Below are 20,909 nucleotides of genomic sequence, written 5' to 3'. Positions count from 1 at the left end.
CAAGGTTGGAGTCCCACAGTACATTTTAAAGCAGTGGAAATAATATACATAGTTTACAATGAAAAAAGACATTGACTTTAATAGCTAAAGTACATCATTTATAAAGAACCAAACTCCAGCCTGTCAGGCAATAGCACCCTTTAGAATACTCCTAGCAGAGGAATCTTCCCTCAGATTTTCTACTGCATGTCGTGTGACTCTGAAAGATCCAATACTGGAGAACATATACTTTCCAAACGCCTCCCTTCATTTGGATTCCTTATCAAGAGGCATAGTAAGGAGTAATTCCGGGTTGAGCCGATTTGTCAAAGTCTGGGCCACTAAGGTTTCATGAGTACGGGGCTGGAGGGGGAAGGATGGGTCTCCAGGAGCAGGACTCTGCCATCTGGTAACCTGTCTATTGACTGACAGGCAACATCCAGTCTTTACCCAAGTGCCCATTAGTGTATCCATAAGAGCCTCATTAGAGAGGATGAGTGGTTCTGTGGAAGTCTGTCCAGGTTGCAGGACTTCCATCAGCACATTGGTCTTGACTTTGACAGATGGCAGCTATAGGTCTAAAACCTCCACAGCCATCCATGTCAACATGGAAAATAAAGCAGACTGTGGAAGGGGCATTCAATCTGGTGTGCCTAGAGGTGCCCATTATATTTTTGTTTCTCTCAAAGCTATTCCTAAATTGTGTCCAAATGAAATAAAAGTATTAGAAATGTGTTAACTACTAGTTTCCCTTCTAATAAAGTACATCTGTATCTTTTCATTCATTGCTGTATTTTTAGTCTTTCAAAATGCTAGCAACAGAACCTGATTAGTACAAGGACATTAACTTTGTTGCCCTATTCATTTTTGAATTTATAACATTCTCTGATCCACCAAACTACCAACAAAACTGGTATCCCTGATAATACAGATCAAGTCAATTGAAAGCAAGATATATATTTTTATAACAAAATGTGAGTTTCTTCTAACAAACTTTATGCCATGATGAGAAGTGGCACGAAGAGCTTTGGAAATGAAATTCACAAAGTAGACTGCTGACACAATAAGGAAAGACTATGTGGAATTGATGAGAGCAAATACATTTAGAAAAAGTTAAATAGTGACATTTTGCATGAAACGAGCAAACAGGCTAGGGAGAGACATGAGGGTGAAGTGATGAAAACTGTAAGAGAGAAAGCATGAATGTGAGCCCAGCAATAAAGAAGTGTGTCCCAAGGAGGCATGATTCCAATCATACACTATAGCCAGTAGAACTAAACAATGTGGCATGTTTGTCAAATGTATAATACCGGGAGAATAAATACATAGAAGGGCTTCTGGATTGGGTGAAGTGGGGGTAAGAGGGAGGAGAGTGTTCATTAAACAGGGTATTTCTTGACCTCCCTTGAAATGCGTAATTGCTATTTATTAATACAAAATTTATATTTAATGAAAATGTTTTTTGTTGGAAACTCAAGAAATCTTTGTGCACTGTTTGTGAAAACACTCAAGAAGCACAATTCATATAAAAGGTACAACAATTACAGATACTGGAATGAAAATGTCACTTACCCAGTGTACATCTGTTCGTGGCATCAGTCGCTTAGATTCACATGGTATGCATGAGCTCGCCATCTGGTGTTGGGTCGGAGTGTTACAAGTTGTTTTTCTTCGAAGAAGTGTTTTCGAGTCACGGGACCGAGTGACTCCTCCTTCTGTGCTCATTGCGCATGGGCGTCGACTCCATCTTCGATTGTTTTCCCCGCAGAGGGTGAGGTAGGAGTTGTACTATAGTAATAGTGCCCGCGCAATGAAAAATGTAAGTATGTACCTATTAAAGGATTAAATAATATATATACAAATGTACAAAATTGAAGGTAATTTCTGAACTGCTACAGGCTTCTGGGGAGGTGGGTGGGTCCATGTGAATCTAAGCGACTGATGCCACGAACAGATGTACACTGGGTAAGTGACATTTTCAGTTCGATGGCATCTGTCGCTGTAGATACACATGGTATGCATAGACTAGTAAGCAGTTAGTTCCCCATAAGCGGTGGTTTAGCCTGTAGGAGTAGAAGTTGTCTGAAATAGAGTTCTTAATACAGCTTGACCTACTGTAGCTTGTTGTGCGGATAGCACATCTATACAGTAGTGTTTGGTGAATGTGTGAGGCGTAGACCAAGTGGCTGCCTTACATATTTCCTGCATTGGGATGTTTCCTAAAAAGGCCATTGAAGCACCTTTTTTCCTTGTTGAATGTGCCCTGGGAGTAATGGGCAGTTGTCTTTTTGCTTTAAGGTAGCAGATTTGGATGCATTTAACTATCCATCTGGCTATACCTTGTTTTGATATTGGGTTACCTGCATGAGGTTTTTGGAATGCAATAAATAGCTGTTTAGTTTTCCTGATGTTTTTTGTTCTGTCAATGTAGTACATTAATGCTCTTTTGACATCTAATGTATGTAGTGCTCTTTCAGCCACAGAATCTGGCTGTGGGAAAAAAACTGGTAGTTCTACCGTTTGATTTAGATGGAATGGTGAAATAACTTTGGGTAAAAATTTTGGATTAGGTCGTAGGACGACCTTATTTTTATGTATTTGTATAAAAGGCTCTTGTGTTGTGAACGCTTGAATTTCACTTACTCTTCTTAGAGATGTAATGGCGATGAGAAAGGCAACTTTCCAGGTTAGGAATTGTATTCCGCAAGAGTGCATGGGTTCGAAAGGTGGGCCCATGAGTCTTGTTAGAACCACGTTTAGGTTCCATGAAGGAACAGGTGGTGTTCTTGGTGGTATAATTCTTTTAAGCCCTTCTATGAATGCTTTGATAACTGGTATCCTATACAAGGAAGTTGAATATGTAGTTTGCAGGTATGCAGATATTGCTGCAAGGTGTATTTTAATAGAAGAGAAGGCTAGCTTTGCTTTTTGTAAATGAAGCAAGTAATTTACTATATGTTTTGGAGTTGCGTGTAGTGGTTGTATCTGATTATGATGGCAGTACCAAACAAATCTTTTCCACTTACTTGCGTAGCAGTGTCTAGTGGATGGCCTTCTGGCCTGCTTTATGACTTCCATACACTCTTGGCTAAGTTGTAAGTGTCCGAATTCTAGGATTTCAGGAGCCAGATTGCTAGATTCAGCGATGCTGGGTCCGGGTGTCTGATCTGTTGGTTGTGTTGCGTTAACAGATCTGGTTTGTTGGGCAGTTTGATGTGTGGTACTACAGACAGATCTAGCAGTGTTGTGTACCAGGGTTGTCTTGCCCACGTTGGTGCTATTAAAATGAGTTTGAGTTTGTTTTGACTCAATTTGTTTACTAGGTAAGGAGGGAGAGGAGGAAAAGCGTAAGCAAATATTCCTGACCAGTTCATCCATAGGGCATTGCCTTGGGATTGCTTGTGTGGGTATCTGGACGCGAAGTTTTGGCATTTTGCGTTCTCTTTTGTTGCAAATAAGTCTATTTGTGGTGTTCCCCAGAGTGTGAAGTAGGTGTTCAGAATCTGTGGGTGGATTTCCCATTCGTGGACTTGCTGGTGATCTCGAGAGAGATTGTCTGCCAGCTGATTCTGGATCCCCGGAATAAACTGTGCTATTAGACCAATTTGATGGTGGATTGCCCACTTCCATATTTTTTGAGCTAACAAGCTTAACTGCGTTGAATGTGTTCCTCCTTGTTTGTTTAGATAATACATCGTTGTCATGTTGTCTGTTTTGACAAGGATGTATTTGTGGGTTATGATTGGTTGGAAAGCTTTTAGTGCTTGAAAAACTGCTAATAATTCTAGATGATTTATATGCAGTTTTGTTTGATGTATGTTCCATTGTCCTCTTATGTTGTGTTGATTGAGATGTGCTCCCCACCCTGTCATGGAAGCATCTGTTGTTATTACGTACTGTGGCACTGGGTCTTGGAAAGGCCGCCCTATGTTTAAATTTATACTGTTCCACCATAGAAGCGAGAGGTAAGTTTGGCGGTCTAGCAACACCAGATCTAGAAGGTGACCCTGTGCTTGAGACCACTGTGAGGCTAGGCACTGTTGTAAGGGCCTCATGTGCAGTCTTGCGTTTGGGACAATGGCTATGCATGAGGACATCATGCCTAGGAGCTGTAGTATTGTTCTTGCTTGTATTGTTTGGTTTGGAGACATGTGTTGAATGACTCTGTTGAAATTGTGGATCCTTTGTGGAGTTGGCGTTGCTACTCCTTTTGTCGTGTCTATTATGGCTCCTAGATATTGCTGTACTTTGCTTGGCAGAATGTTTGATTTTGCAAAGTTGACTGTGAACCCTAGTTTGTAGAGGGTTTGTATGACTTGATTTGTGTGGTTTGAGCATTGTGTGAGCGAACTGGTTTTGATTAGCCAGTCGTCTAGATACGGGAACACATGTATTTGCTGCCTTCTGATGTGTGCAGCGACTACTGCTAGGCATTTTGTGAATACTCTTGGAGCGGTTGTTAAACCAAAAGGCAATACTTTGAATTGGTAATGTATTCCTTTGAATACAAACCTTAGATATTTCCTGTGTGATTGATGTATTGGTATATGGAAATATGCGTCCTTGAGGTCTAGGGTTGTCATGTAGTTGTGTTTTTTGAGCAATGGTAACACTTCTTGTAGTGTGACCATGTGAAAGTGGTCTGATTTGATGAATGTGTTTACTACTTTGAGGTCTAGAATTGGTCTCAGTGTTTCGTCCTTTTTTGGTATCAAGAAGTACAGTGAATAAACTCCTGTGTTTATTTGTGTGCTTGGTACTAATTCTATTGCATTTTTTTGCAGTAGTGCTTGAACTTCTATCTCTAGAAGCTGTGAATGGTATTTTGATAAATTTTGTGTTTTTGGTGGTATGTCTGGGGGGAATTGCAGGAATTCTATGCAATAACCATGTTGGATAATTGCTAGGACCCATGTGTCTGTAGTTATTTTGTCCCATGCTTCGTAATATTGACGTATCCTCCCCCCCACTGGTGTTGTGTGGGAGGGGTGAGTGACGTGTGAGTCACTGCTTGTTGGTAGTGGTTTTGGGGCTTTGAAATCTTCCTCTATTCCTAGGGAATTGCCCCCCTCTATACTGGCCCCGAAAACCTCCCCTGTACTGTCCCTGGTAGGTGGGCGGTGCGGACTGTGAGGTGCTAGCTTGTGTGGCCTGACCCCGAAACCCTCCTCTAAAAGGTGTTTTGCGGAAGGTGTTATAAGATCCTCTGCTCTGCGGGGAGTAGAGTGCGCCCATGGCCTTGGCAGTGTCAGTGTCCTTCTTGAGCTTTTCTATGGCTGTGTCGACCTCCGGACCGAACAGAAGTTTTTCGTTTACTGGCATGTTAAGCACTGCCTGTTGAATTTCTGGCTTGAATCCAGACGTTCTGAGCCATGCGTGCCTACGGATGGTAACCGACGTATTAATGGTCCTTGCGGCCGTGTCTGCTGCATCCATGGAGGAGCGTATTTGATTGTTGGAAATGTTTTGATCCTCCTCAACAACCTGTTTTGCTCTTTTTTGCAGATCTTTTGGGAGATGTTCAATGAGATGCTGCATCTCATCCCAGTGGGCTCTGTCGTATCGCGCTAGCAGCGCTTGTGAATTTGCGATGCGCCACTGGTTTGCTGCTTGGACAGCAACCCTCTTCCCGGCTGCATCGAACTTCCTGCTTTTTTTATCTGGGGGAGGTGCATCCCCAGAAGTGTGTGAATTTACCCGTTTTCTGGCAGCCCCTACCACCACAGAATCTGGTGGCAGCTGAGAGGTGATGAATACAGGGTCCGTAGGAGGCGCCTTATACTTTTTGTCCACCCTAGGCGTCACTGCCCTACTTTTAACTGGCACCTTGAAAATGTCCTTTGCATGGCGTAGCATGCCTGGGAGCATCGGCAGGCTTTGGTAGGAGCTGTGTGTTGAAGAGAGGGTGTTAAATAAAAAATCATCCTCTACTTGTTCCGAGTGTAGTTCCACATTATGGAATAGTGCTGCTCTAGCCACCACTTGTGAGTAGGCTGTGCTGTCTTCCGGTGGTGATGGCCTAGTTGGGTATGTGTCTGGGCTGTTATCAGACACTGGTGCGTCGTACAAGTCCCACGCATCCTGATCTTGGTCATCGTGGCTCATGGCGGTGTGAGCTGGCGAATGTGACGGGGTGTAAGTTGGCGAAGCCGGAGTTACAGGTGGAGGCGAGGGAGGAGGTGTTACCTTTTGTGCTGTTTGTTGCTGAGGAGTAAACTGAAGCGTTCTCTTTCGTTTGACAGGTGGAAGGGTACTGATCTTCCCAGTCCCCTGCTGAATAAAGATACGCTTTTGCATGTGATCCACGTCAGTGGATTGCAGTTCTTGTTCAAATCTATGTTTCTTCATTTGTGAAGACATAGAATGCTCTTCAGTATAGGAGCCTGAAACAGGGTCTGATGTCGCTTTTTTCGGCTCCGAAAACCCTGTTGATTGTTTTTTCGGCTCCGAGGTAACCTTCCTCTTTTTCTGTGCCGAAAATTCTTGGCCTCTATGGTCTTCGGCGCCACTGTCTCGGCGTGGATCCGTGTCGACACCGAACTCTCGGTGTCGATGCTTCTGTTTAGCACTCTCTCGGTCCCGAGGAGGCTGCGTGCCGGTGTCTCGACCGAAGTCGGACGATCTCGACACTGAATGGGCCTTTTTCGGTGCCGACTGTTGGTCACCGAGAATTTGGGTGGAGCCATGGCCGGTTGGCAGTGGCGTCCCCTGGGCCTTCTTTCCTTTTTTAAGTTCTGATCTCGACGTCTTACTCACAGTTTTTGTAGAGTCTAGCTCGTCGGAGTCTGAATCCTGGATGGAAAAGGATTCCTCCTGTTCCTCTTCTGTCTCGAACTGTCGACGCTCCTTTGGCGTGGACGCCATCTGCAGTCTTCTCGCTCGACGGTCGCGCAGAGTTTTTCGGGACCGGAACGCCCGACAGGCCTCACAGGATTCTTCGCTGTGCTCGGGTGACAGGCACAGGTTACAGACCGAGTGTAGGTCCGTATAAGGATATTTGTTGTGGCATTCGGGGCAGAATCGAAACGGGGTCCGTTCCATCGGCGTTGTTCTCCACGCGGTGGGGCCGACTAGGCCCCGACGGGGTGCCGAAATCTACCCCGAAGGGCACCGAAGCGCTTCGATGTTCAACGCGTCGTCGTATGTGTCTATCTCGAACCGGATCGCAACGATACCGTCGAAAATCTTCCGTCTTCAGCTATCTTTCCGTTCCGAAACTCGGAGCGACAGGAACACGTCCGAACCCGATGGCGGAAAGAAAACAATCGAAGATGGAGTCGACGCCCATGCGCAATGAGCACAGAAGGAGGAGTCACTCGGTCCCGTGACTCGAAAACACTTCTTCGAAGAAAAACAACTTGTAACACTCCGACCCAACACCAGATGGCGAGCTCATGCATACCATGTGTATCTACAGCGACAGATGCCATCGAACATTTATTTCTATCTATAGAAGCACAAACTCCTAAAATTATGTGTTTATGCAGCAAAAATGTATTAGGGACAACTTAGTGGTTAATCTATCTTTGAATAACTTAAACATAACACTACATATTTTATTCTTTCTTTCAGAGGATTTAAACATATCTTGATCAAACTGTATGCTAAGGTTGCAAGTGTCCCTTTCCCAGAGGTAGGACTCACCATGTGGACTGGCAAAGTTAGCTGTTTGCCCCATTGACATTCCAAGGGAAGAAGGGGAGGGAGTTGGACCAAACGATGCAGGTGACGGTGCTCTTAATGCACCACTAGGAGAACTTGCAGCATGTAGATTTCCTTAAGGGGAGAAATAAAAAGACAGGTTACTTACCTGCCATATGGTTCTCCTAAACATATATTCTTCCTAACAATTATCAAATCTTGACCTTCTTAGGCTGAGATTACGCAAATCTGAAAATCACTGTCAATGTGCCTTTAGCCCATGAAATCAGTAGCACAACACATGCCATGGGCTGCCGTCCTGGGTATAAAATAAAAGATAATTCCAAATAAAATGAAATGAGGTATTCTACAATAGTAATGAAAATTGAGGCCTTGAGTTACTCTATGTCAGCACATCACCTTGATTACCTTCTGCAGATTTTAGCTACTTCAAATTGAAGTAGCACTATGGGGTGGCAAGTTAAGCGTCTTAACAAATCACAATTTGTCATAATATTGACAAGATACAAATAAGGGTTCTCACTGCTTCAATGGAGTAGCTGAAGAAACAAATGCTTGAGAGAAGATTTTGAACAACTGCTGATCCAAAAATGCATCTAACATATTCATCACATTATATTATACAAGAACTGCAGAAAGTACCAGGAAACACTCTATAACATTTACTCAAGAAACATTTTAGAGTAAAGCAAAAATCTACAGGATTTAGAGTTTGTGAAATCTTTGAATGTAATACCGTGGTTTATTAATTGCACTACAACATCCAATAATTGTTGCATTAATGCCATTTTAGGTTTAAGTGTAGAAAAAAAAATATAGTGTTCCAACACTCTTAAAGTTCCAGTAATACCACTTTACACTAAATAGCAAAATACTGTGAGATGTGCAGAACACCCATTTTTTCTGCAGTCTTTAGCCTGCTCTATAAGAGGTGCTTTGTGTGGGGGAAAAATGGCAAATCCAGAAAACCTGAACAAAATGGAAATGCATCTATCGGTTTAATAAAAAAAAAAAAAAAAAACTATTCTATTATTTTTTGCCTCCATAAAAAGTTGACAGTGCTGTGTCAAGTACTGGTCATATGAACAGGAGGCGCTTCAAGGGCTCCTCAGGGAACTTGGAAGATTGATGGAAAACCCCAAGTAAAACAGTTGCCATGTTGTGGCGTTTAGTTGTTCTGACACCAGCTGCAGTGAGCCCGAGAGGAGCATCCAATTATCCAGGTGCAGAAACCCTGAGCTTCCTACCATTCTAGATGTGCTGAATGGAGGACTGCAAACTGGTAAAGGGTGTAGCCTACAGCAACCTGCAGGTACCTCCTGTGCGATTGAAGGATCTGTATAAGAAAATATGCACCTTGCAAGTCAAGGGACATCATCCAGTCTATTCTTTGCAATGCAAGAAGCACCTGAGCTAAAGGCAGCGTCTGGAATTTCTCCTTGCGGATGAAGAAATTAAAGACCATCAGATTTAGACCACTGTTCTTCTTGGAAACAAAGAAGAACCAGGAGTAACACCCTTGCCCAATATCCAGCTCTGGGACCGATAGAAACAATTTCATCCACCTGCTGGAGAATGCAAGTTTGTTCTTCTGAGAGGTTCATAATGGCCTTACAGACCTGTAGACTGAACGAAATCCTCCCCATCTCCACATGCAGTACAGTGTCCCTCAAAAGAAAAATAAAGCGACTCTCCTGGTGCTGCTGGGCATGCCTTCTCTTTTAGTTATCACTGAATCTATATTGCTGAAGACAATGTCTCAGCTGCAGGACAGGCTTGGAAGGTTCACGTTAGTGAAATGACTTATAGAAAAACATGTTACTTACCTTCTGTAACTTTTTCTGGTAGAGACTACCTAAACGCAGATACCTCACCTTGTAAACTTCCACCAAGCACCAGCCTGGATCTGGAACCTATTCAGCAATTCCCTCACACGTCGATAGGTTGTGTTGTGCAGCTAAATGTTGGACCTATCCGGTATGGTTATGATGTTGGGGCACAAATATATATGCCACCTGCGCAAGCTGACAACAATTTCTATCTGATCTTTGTGCTGTCAGACCCAGAGCTTTGGAAATCAGATCAGTGTGCAGATGTTTAGATTTGACATCTTATTTATGGACATAGCGCCCACTACACAGAACAAGGAGGAGAGTGGGTCAGTGAGGAATCTGCAGTTTGATACAATCTCTACCAGAAAAGGCATTATCAAAGGTAAGCAACTTGTTCTTCTGATTGAGACTTCTAACTGCTGATTTGTAACAGTAGGAAACTGGCTCTGTGTATATACTATATCAAAATGAGATATAGGGCCATATGTAGCAAACGGTTTTACCCATTCTGTGTCTATGGGAAAATGTGTTCATACATATTGCCCATAGTGTGCACAGAGTCCAGGCGTTCCTCAGAGGCTTAATAGAGGCTAAAGTAGATAATACTAATGCTCTCTTTTGTGGTAGGTTGGTCGAGCAGTTAGGCGTACAGGGCGTAGTGCAAAGCATTTGTTGTACCCTCACAGGCAATAAATGGGGCACACACTTAGGGGGTCATTTTGACCCTGGCGGTACGGGACCGCCAGGGCTAAAACGATGGAAGCACCGCCAACAGGCTGGCGGTGCTTCCAGGCGTATTACGACTGCGGCGCCGCACCGCCGGGGCCGGCGGTATTCCACCACTTTTGCCCCGGCGGTGTTAATCCGCAGCGCTGCCCAGGGGATTACGAGTCCCCGACCGCCAGCCTTTTTGTGGCAGTTTGTACCGCCAGGAAAAGGCTGGCGGAACGGGGAGTCGTGGGGCCCCCTGACAGGGCCCCATGCAACTTTTCACTGTCTGCTATGCAGACAGTGAAAAGCGCGACTGGTGCAACTGCACCCGTCGCACGGCCGCAACACCGCCGGCTCCATTTGGAGCCGACTCCTATGTTGCGGCCGTGATCCCCGCTGGGCAGGCGGGGATCTCCAAATGGCCGCGGCGGGGGTGCGGCCGCATTGACGGCCAGATCTTGGCGGGCGGCTGATGCCGCTCGCCAAGGTCGTAATGACCCCCTTAATGACTTAACTGCAGGCCAATTGATTTATATAGAAAAATAGGTTTTGTTATTGTATTTCTAGAACCAAAAGATTTGGTTTGAAAGTAAATAATGTTGTAGATAAGTATTTAACATGGATATCAATGTAACTTTGTTTCACTGTAGCAAGTTAAACGTTTTTTGAGAAAACAGAGAATATCTATTTCAAAAGTGGACACTGCAATTTTCAGAGCAGTTCCAGAGGGAAGAGAAGAAAGTACAGTTTTTAGAAGTAAGAACCAGACTTACAGTTCCAGTCTCTGGGGGTTAGGATTCCCGTCGGTCAGAGGTCAAGTTAACCCCAAACACCCACTGCCAGCAACTCTGGGCCAGCCAGGTGCAAAGGTCAAATTGGCTGCCGGTTTTACAATGGGCTCCTATGGAGACTGGGGGCACTCGGGATCAGGTCTACTTGCAGGTAAGTACCCATGTCTTCGGAGGGCAGACCTGGGGTATTTAGAGGAGCACCAGGTGGCCACAGGGACGGCTGGGTGCACGTTGCAAACGCAGCATCGGGCTCCCAATGCTTTCCTATGAGGGGACCCCTGGGGCCGCAAGGAGGCTGCAGGTGAAGTCCAGGGGGTGGGTTCTGGAAAACCAGAGGCTGGACAAGGAGGAGGGCTGCCTGCTGGACGTTGCAGCACCGAAGGTCGGATTCCCCAAGGCCCCAGGGCTGCGGGTGCAGGGGTACTTTTAGGCGTCAGGAATCTTCATCTGATGCTGTCGCCGTTAAGGGTAGTCCTCTGATATCAGGCTGCAGGCGTCGTCATGGTGGACTGGAGGGGTCAACCTAGGGTGGGCACTTGCTCAGAATCGTCTGGGGACCAGCTCCAGTCAGCTGGGCCACCTGGACACAGGCCGTGGGTGGCGGCAGCAGAGTGGTCAGGACTCGAGGATCCGGGGTGGTTCTGGAGTCCTTTGCTGGGTCTTCTTTCTGGGCAGGGCCACTGTCCATGGGAGATCTTGGTCTTCTGGGGTGCAGACAGTCTTCAGGAGGCTTGTCAGAGGTCGCTGGACTTACAGGATGCTTCACCTTCTTTTTGCAGGGCTTTGGGAGCTGGAGACAGGCCTGTAGGGCTGGGGGTCAAGTCAGTTTGCGTCTCCAGTCTTCTCTGCGGGGTTTCAGCTAAGCAGTCCTTCTTCTTTCTTCTTGTGAGGTTGCCAGGAATCTGACAAGCTAGGTTCAGTGGAGCCCTTAAATCCTGGACTTAGGGGCATTACAGGGGTCGATGACAGTAGCCAATGGCTACTATCCCTAAGGGTGACTACACCCTTTGGTGTCCACTCCCTGTGAGGAGGGGGACACAGACTTGACCCTATTGGTCCATGTGCTCCAAACCAAGATGGAGGCTTCTCCACGGGGGAATAGAGGGGGATGTGGGCCTTGGTGTGAAGAGTCACTTCAGCTTTGAATACCTTAGGGGTGGTCCCAGCTGAAGTGGTCACTCCTTGTTTTTCCTAAGTTTCCCGGCGAACTTGCTGCCAAAAGTGGGACTTTATCCAGAGGGCAGGCAATCTCCACTAACTGGAGTGCCCTGGGGCATTCTAACTGGAGGCCTGAGCCTTTGAGGCTCACCGCAAGTGTTACAGTTCCTGCAGGGGGTTGAGGTGTGAAGCACCTCTGCCCAGAGCTGGCTTTGTTTCTGGCCTAAGAGAGCACAAAGGCTCTCACCCCAGGGGGTCAGAAACGCATCTCCTAGTGGCAGGCTGGCACAGACCTGTCAGTCCTGCACTAAAGGATTGGGTAAAATACAGGGGGCATCTCTAAGATGCCCTCTGGGTGCATTTTTAGAATAAATCCAAGAGGTTTTATTGTGCTGAGAAGCTTGATACGAAATTTCCCAGTATTCAGTGAAGCCATGATGGAGCTGTGGAATTCATAATGGCAAACTCCCAGTCCATATCCTCAATATGGGCACAGTGCACTTACAATGTCTAAGAATAGACTTAGACACTGCAGGGGCATATTGCTCATGCACCTATGCCCTCACCTATGGTATAGTGCACCCTGCTGTAAGGCCTGCTAGAGGGGTGACTTACGTATGCCACAGGCAGTGGTTTGTGAGCATGGCACTGAGAGGGGTGCCATGTCAACTTTGTAATTTTCTCCCCACCAGCACACACAAGCTGCAGGGCAGTGTGCATGTGCTAGATGAGGTCCCCCAGGCTGGCACAATGTATGCTGCAGCCCTTGGGGACCCTCCCTTGTCACAGAGCCCTTGGTACCACTGGTACCTTTTACAAGGGACTCAGCTGTGGGCCAGGGGTGTGACAATTGTGAAACAATGATAACATTTTTAGGGAAAGAAGACAGGTGCTGGGGCCTGGTTAGCAGGATCCAGCACACACTTAGTCAAGTTGGCATCAGATATCAGGGAAAAAGCGTGTGTGTAGGGGCGGAAAGGTGTGTGTGTGTGTGTAGGGGGGGGGGAGGTGGGGGTTGGTGGTACTGCAAACAAGGTGCTTGTTTCCTACACAAGTCCCCCAGCCCACAGGCCAGGAGCTTCAGCCAAACCCGGGAAAGTCTTCCTAGTCTGTCTGGTGAGGAATAGTAGGGAAACAGACTGGTTTGTTGCAGGGCATTCTCTGCCTTACACCTCCTGTCCAGGCCATTCCCTCTGGGGTACTGACCTACCTCAACAGTAATAGGACCTAATCTGAATAGCCTCTTGTTTGGGTTTTTAAGGACTTCACCTATATTTTTTTGTCTTGGGTCCAAGAGGTATCAACCGCTAATACTTTTATTTTAGCCAGGGCCACCCCCAGCTTACCCAAAGAGGTTACCCACAGCTGCAGTAACCCTACTATGACCAAGAGGTTCAGGGGGCCTATCTTGTTATTTGGCATGGGGTCAGACTACCATTCCAAGGACAGTGCAGCCATAAAGGCTAACACCCAGCAGAGGCCACTGACAACTGTCAGCACCCAGAACCACACCTTTAGGTCCTCACCAACAGAGAAAGGGGCTAAGTTACAGGCTTCTTTGGGTTCAGGCTGCCTGTCTGCTGTGGTAGAGTGGGGGGGTTGCTACATCTTGTAGTAAACACTCTTGTTCCACTCTTTCTTCTGTTAGCTGAGGAGCCACCCACCAATGCTTAACAGTTGCCTGACTGACCAGGACTTCTTGTGGATCAGGTTGGACTTCACAAGTGCCAACTTTGGAGCTCTCCCCAACTGGAGCAGAATCTCCCTGGTTACTGGAACCTAGGCTTAAAGTTGTCCACCTTTCCTGCACTGCCTTTTCTTTTTCTTCTGGGGCCTACCTTTAGACACTGCAGGGGCAGCACCTCCAGAATCCTTGGGAGAGGACTGGTACTGGACTAGCCCCTCTTTTTGGCTCTGACCAATCCCTAGGTAGTCATTTCCAAGGAGGCAATCAAGAGAGAGGTCTGTACTGGCTACCACCCTTCTCCAGCTAAAAGATCCACCCACTTCTAGGGGCACTAAAGCTAGAGGCCTATTAGTGACCTCATCTGGGCTAACCCTTGCCCTGGCAATCTCACCTGGAATGTATTGGTTTGAGAGCACCAGCCTGTCATGCACAATTGTGACTGGCTACTCCTGGGCCTTCCCTATGGGGTTTGTTTTTGGGACAAGAAGTGTCCTTGGTTTGTTACCCTATCTGTCTACAGTTGTGGCACCATGCCTTAGTGGCATACCAGTTTTCACCCTGGTACCCGCTTTTGTTTTGGAATGTGTCTGGGGATCCACCCACCTGGACAGGTTTTTGGGGACCTACAGAGGGATCTTTTTCTTTATTTCTAGAAGTCTCACCCACTTTCTCCTAGGGAGGCTTTGTAACCCCTTTCTTTTGGTCATCCCCAGTGGAAGTCCTGGTCACCCTAGTTTTGATCTAGTGGTCTGCTTTCTTTCCCAATTCTTGGGGAGAAATGGGACCTATGTCTACCAGATATTGATGCAATTTTTCATTGAAGCAGTTACTTAAAATGCGTTCTTTCACAAACAAATTATAAAGCCCATCATAGTCATGCACTTCATTTCCAGTTACCCAACCATCCAGTGTTTTCACTGAACAGTCTACAAAATCAACACAGGACTGGCTCGAGGTTTTCTGAGCCCACCTGAACCTAATTCTATACTCCTGAATGGTGAATCCAAAGCCCTCAATCAGGGTAGCCTTCATGTGGTCATAGGATTCAGCATCTGCATCAGTGAGTGTGAGAAGCCTATCCCTATACTTACCAGTAAACAGTTCCCAAAGGAGACCTTCTTAATCTTCTGGTTCCACAGGACCTTTCAAAGGTTGTTAACCACGTGGTGATGTCATCACCATCCTCATATTTGGGGATAATCCCTTTGGAGATTTTAGGGGTGTCAGAATACTCTCCGTCTCTAGTTCGTATGTTGCTGTCACCATTAATGGGTGCTAGACCCATTTTTGTTCTCTCCCTCTCAATAGCCAGGTGTTTCTCCAAAGCTAATCTTTTGGCCATCCTTGCCAAAAGGAGGTCCACTTCATTGAAGCTGCCCTCAATGTTCCCAGAGGAACTGGACTCCCCTGTGGGAGACCCAGATCCTATGAGTACTATCCTTGGGGACAGGGACCTAGGCGCCCAGTCCTCCCTAGTTAGGTTAGGTAGGGGGAGTTCATCCTCCTGATACCTAACTTCTTCCCCATCTGAGGGGAGGTCTTACTCCTCAACAGGGTGCTCCTCTACATACTCTGCCAAGAGCTCCTGGAGCTTAGTAGGGTTGGAACCAGTTTTGATTTTCTTGAGGCTGCAGAGATTCCTTGGCTCTCTCATCCCAAGATGGAGGTAAGGGGTGAGGATGAGTTTCACCACCATGTCCTCTGAGCTGCTCATTAGGTTACTAAAAGTTGGGGATTACTTTTAGGAATTAAAATCTACTTCTAGTTACTAACCCCTAACATAAAATAACCTTTAAATCTAAAACAAAAAGAAATGCTAAAGGAGACTTAAACAAGGCCCTAGCAGGACTTTTAAAAATTTAGAAAAAGTTGCCAAATTCAAAAATCAGTTTCTAAAGGCAATTATGGAATTTAGTTGTGTGATCAGGTATTGGATGAGTAGTCCAGCCAATGCAAAGTCGTAGACCCCACTGCTGATCCACCAATGTAGGATCTCTGTATATACTATATCAAAATGAGATATAGTATGCACAGAGTCCAGGGGTTCCCCAGAGGCTTAACAGATGCCAAAGTAGATAATACTAATACTCTCTTTCGTGGCAGTGTGGTCGAGCAGTTAGGCTTATCAGGGGGTAGTGCAAAGCATTTGTTGTACACACACACACAGGCAATAAATGAGGCACACACTCAAAGATTTAACTCCAGGCCAATTGATTTATATAGGAAAAAAAAGGTTTTGTTACTTTATTTCTAGAACCATAAGATTCAGTTTGAAAGTAAATACTGTTGCAGATAAGTATTCAACATAGATATGAATGTAACTTTGTTTCACTTCAGCAAGTTAAACAGTTTTTGAGAAAACTGAGAATATCTATTTCAAAAGTGGACACTGCAATTTTCAGAGCAGTTCGCCAGGGAAGAAAAAGTAAAATTTTTAAAGGTAAGTATCAGACATATAGTTCCAGTCTCTGGGGTTAACATGACCCCTGACCAACGGACATACTAACTCTCGAACACCCACTGCCAGCAACACAGGGCCGGCTGGGTGCAGAGGTCAAAATAGCTGCCGGTTTTACAATGGGCTCCTATGGAGACTGGGGGCACTCGGGATCAGGCCTACTTGTAGGTCGGTACTCGTGTCTTCGGAGAGCAGACCTGGGGGGTTTAGAGGAGCACCGGGGGGCTGCAGGTCAGCACCACACACACATCCTAAGCGGCACAGGTGCCTCCGGTGGTGGGTCTGTGGAATGACTCAGACCAGGAAACACTTCATGCCAGATCAGGTGAAATGCCTGTCCCGCTAGATCTTGGTGTCTAGACAGCAGTGCTTTGTGGACGTGTGGGGTTTGTCCCAGGCTTAGTGGGCTTTGTGGATGTGTGGAGGGAAGCTGTTTCTTGGTCAGCCCATAGACCATAGTAGATCTTGATGCAGAACACAATCCATATCAAGTCAGTCCTCTTCTGTACCGCTTTGCCTTTCTTAGCAGCAAAGAAACCAATTAAAAATTGGTCAAACTGTCGGTTGTCTCTGGTTCAGCCTACATAAAAGCTAAGTGCCCTCTTATGGTGAAGGTGTCAGAGCTGTTCTTCCTCAATGGAATGGAGTGGCACATGTAGGAAAGTGCCCTTTCGGCATGGTGTATGATGCAATTTTGAATGAGAGTGCACTGGGTTCCTGCTAACCAGGTCCCTAGTGCCAGATCGCCTTCCCCAAAACTGTGCAATTGTCCCCCAATTGGCAATACCTTAGGCACTCCTGTAAGTCCCTAGTAAATATTGTGCCACCCTCAGGGACCCCTCACCTAGCCCAGGCAGACTGTCATTGCAGGTTGCTTTTCTTGGTGCAGCTAAAAGTAAAAACACGACATGGCACACAGAGTGTGTGCCATTATTCCTAACACTGCGTGCTATATTTGCAAGTCACCCCTACAGCAGGCCTTACAGCCCTTAGGCAGGGTAAGCTATTTTACATATGAGGGCATATCAGAAAGAGCAGATATGCCCCTGCAAAGTCGTTGTCGATTTTTAGGCATAGGGAGCAAATAGGGAAGCCACTTTAAGTGCACGTGCTGGGCACTGGTCAGTACGAGTTCCCAAAGCTACATGATGGCTTCAATGAATATAGGGATGGAAAATATCAAAAATCTCTTTAACCATGTGCTGGCTAACAAGTTTCAACTAGCTTGCCACCAACAGACAGGTTTCTGATCCCAAGGGTGAGAGCCTTTGCTCTTAGGCGGTCAGTAACAAAGCCTGCTCTGGCAGGGGTGTTAGCACACCCTTCCCAACAGGATGATCTAAAATCTGCATTCAAAGGCAGGGGGCTTCAAAGAAGCCCACTGCCCTTTGTATGCTGATCTGGCTTCCCTCAGAAGGGAGATACCAACCCCCTTCCCCAGGGCCCACATGGCACCTGGACAGGCGGGAAAATTAGTAGTCAGGAATGCATGTCCACTCTAAGGTCAGTTCCACATAATGAGGTGGACTGCCTGAAGTGGACGCAAAAATAACATTTTGGTGATGGCTGAACTAGGTACTCTAGGACAGCGTTATGCCCACTTGCCACAAGAAGTGATCATACAGGGGGTATAGTGACCCCCACGGGTAAGTAGCCCATTGGCTACTACCCTACACTCCCCAAAAGGCCCCTAAATTCAGTGTTTAGGGGAACTCCTGGCACAAGGAAATCAGATCCTGCTGACCTGAAGAAGTACACTCCAGAGAGGCAGAAGGCAAGAACTGAAGACGAATGACTGACTCAGTGCTAGCCCTGTCAGTCTGCTTGCTGACTTCAACAACTGCAAGTAAGTTGCCTCGTCCTCCAGCTGCTGAAAACCTCCAAAAGCCCAGGAGGACTGCCAGTCTTCACACCAGCACAAGGAAATTCTGTGGGGCAGTGGAGCTGCTTCCCTGCACTTTGCAGGCACCCAAGAAACACTGAAGAGGACTCCGGACAGACAAAACCCAACACCGGAAGGCACCACTGCGCCCGTGCCACCTAGCCAGAGTTGAAGTGAGTCAACTGTGCCAGTGTGGTCCCCAGCCTCTCTATAGACAAAGTACATCGAAGATCTCCCAACTGCAACCTTCACACTGATGCCTGCAGCTACTTTGTACAGGCCCTCCTTTACAGGGAATGCCTCCGGTCACAGAAACTCAATGGTTCAAAGCACCTCTGCACCTGGCCGTCCTAGACCGAGGGAAAAGGACCACTGGTGTCCTACATCCACAAGCTTTGTGAGACCTAGCACACTTGTTGGTGCTGTCAGACTCAACCCTACAGTCCATGCCTGCAGCCTTTTTCTGCAGCCCCCCTCCACTGCCACCAGTGACAGAAACCAGACAGTCCCTTGCACCTCTGCAGCCAGCTACACCAGACCAAGAAGAAGAGGACCACTGGTGCCCCTACGTCCTTGAGCACCGCAAGACTTTCACCCCCTTGCGGGTTCAATGAGAGTAGACCCCCAGTCCCTGCCTGCAGTGCGTTTCTGACCAGACCAATCCCCACTGACTTCAACGAGGCACCTGACGCTGAACTACACCTCTGCACCTGGCCAGCCCAGGTGTCCTGTTGATGTGGCCTAGGACCTTGTCCCATACTCACCTTAAGTCTGAAAGACTGGTGCTGCAAGTCACTGCTGAGTACCTGTTTGCCCTATTTGTTTTTACTCCGTAGGATAAAACTGCATCCTTCAGCAAAATGTACTTTTCAAAACTGATAATTTCTATTGCCAAAAATACTTAACCGATCATATTGATTCTGTTGCCTAAACATATATAAAGATACCTGTTATTTTTATATTGGTGTGGATCTCCTTATTGAGTCGTGTCTCTCATTTACTGACTGTCTACAAATGAATGTCTAACAATTCTCTTTGATAAGCCTCATCTGCTTGACCACACTACTCCCTAAAAAGAGCACCTTGGGACTGCTAGAGCAAGCCCCTGTCCACTCATAAGGGAACCGCCGGACTCTCTGCTTGGTATACCTTATTTTGGTGTACTATATAAAGAGCTAGCTCCCTACAGCACATAGAAAAGTTGCTAAGGTGATGGATTGCCCTCTATGGAAGGGTGTGACTACCCTGGGCAGGACTTCCGCTACTGTCCTTGCAACTAATTTGTCCAGGAAAAAAGATGTATAAGGCGGTATCATTGACAAAGCCATAAATTTACTCACTCGCCTGGCTGATGTTATGGTTATGAGGAATGCCCTCTTGATAGTGAGGAGGTAAAAAGAGCAACTGTGCATGGGTTCGAAGGGAATGCACCTGAGTAAAGTGAGTACCAAATTAAGGCTTCACTGCGGCATCACAAACTGTGTGGGTGGGAACATATGGATGAGGCACTTCAGAAAATGCATCACAACAGGTGACTTGAAAAGGGGTGGCTGATCCAGCAAACTTTAAAAAAGGTTGAAAGGGCTGATAAATGAGCTTTAGTTGCTGCCACATCCAATAACTGTTCAATGGCGGGTTGGATGTTTTGGGAGCAACATCAAGCAACAAACTTCTCCCAGCGTCCTACATAGACAGATTATGTGGATAGGTGCCTGGCTGCCAACATGACACCAACCACTTTGGAAGGAAGATCAAACGCCATCAGCTGTCCCTGTTCAATCTCAACAAATGGATGGGTAAGTTGTCCAGGTTCAGATGCAAGACTCGGGCAGGAGATTCTCCCTAAGGAGCACCAGAGCGGAGGACAAATCCTAGTGGCCAAAAGTTTCAGCTACTACAGTCTCTTTGCCCAGCCCTGAGCCACTAAGATGACTTGGACCTGGTCTTTCTTGATTCTCTTCAGTGCCCTGGGAAGCAGATAGATGGGAGAAAAAAAAGTACAGGCGTCCCAAACCTCAATGCTGGCGGAAGATGTCTGGGGAAGGACTGCCTTGGGTATTCCAACTTACAAAAGCTACGAGACTGCACAATTTCTGCAGTGGCAAATAGATTGAGCCAGGGGTCCCCCCATTGCTGGAAGAGATCCTCCATCACCTCAGAGTGTAGCTACCATTCGTGATCCACTAGTCAACTTCAGCTGAGTTTGTTTGCCTTGGCTTTTAAAGCTCATGCCAGGTGCTGGGCAATCAGGGAGATGCCCTGAGCATTCAGCCACTACCAGTGAATCTAGGCCTCCTGGCACAAAACCCATGATCCCACAACTGCCCTCTTGCAATACCACAACGCGGTCATATTGTCTGTGAGAATCTGCACCCATTTCCTTTTGATGTTTGGGACCAATGGCTTCAGTGCCAAGTGACTTGCCAAAACTCCAGCAAACTGATGTGGAGGTGAGCCTCTGCCGGAGATGAGTGTGTTCTGATCTCCACCTTTTCCAGGTGACCTTGCAAACCCAGCAATGATGCATTCTTTATGACCGTTAGCTGTGCGCAGGTTAGAGAGAGGAGTCTGCACTGATCCAATCGAGGTTGAGCAGCCACCGCTACAGATCTTTTGCAGTCTCTTACAACACCTGGATGGAGTCTGAGAGGTTGCCTTGGTGCTGAGATGCCTTGAGACTTCAGATTCCACTGCGAGTTCACATGTGCCACCAGGCACGGTCAACAAGCTGCATGCAGGAGGCCAAAAA

The 20,909-nt window shown here is 46.6% G+C and overlaps 1 protein-coding gene across 2 annotated transcripts in view; it reads right to left on the bottom strand.

The window, feature by feature from the left end:
• The window catches only part of MED14 (mediator complex subunit 14), an 801,766-nt gene that overhangs the window by 154,441 nt on the left and 626,416 nt on the right, over positions 1-20,909 (bottom strand). Inside the window, exon 24 of one of the 2 annotated variants that reach the window (XM_069204216.1) lies at positions 7,624-7,755. The exons of the other annotated variant lie outside the window; for it this stretch is intronic. Within the exon in view, the coding sequence (XP_069060317.1) occupies positions 7,624-7,755 (132 nt within the window). The remainder of the gene's footprint in view (positions 1-7,623; positions 7,756-20,909) is intronic. 2 annotated transcript variants of the gene reach the window in all.

This window comes from Pleurodeles waltl, chromosome 8 (assembly GCF_031143425.1).
Source record: "Pleurodeles waltl isolate 20211129_DDA chromosome 8, aPleWal1.hap1.20221129, whole genome shotgun sequence".
Taxonomy (NCBI): Eukaryota; Metazoa; Chordata; class Amphibia; order Caudata; family Salamandridae; genus Pleurodeles; species Pleurodeles waltl.
This window is presented reverse-complemented; position numbering and strand designations above follow the sequence as displayed.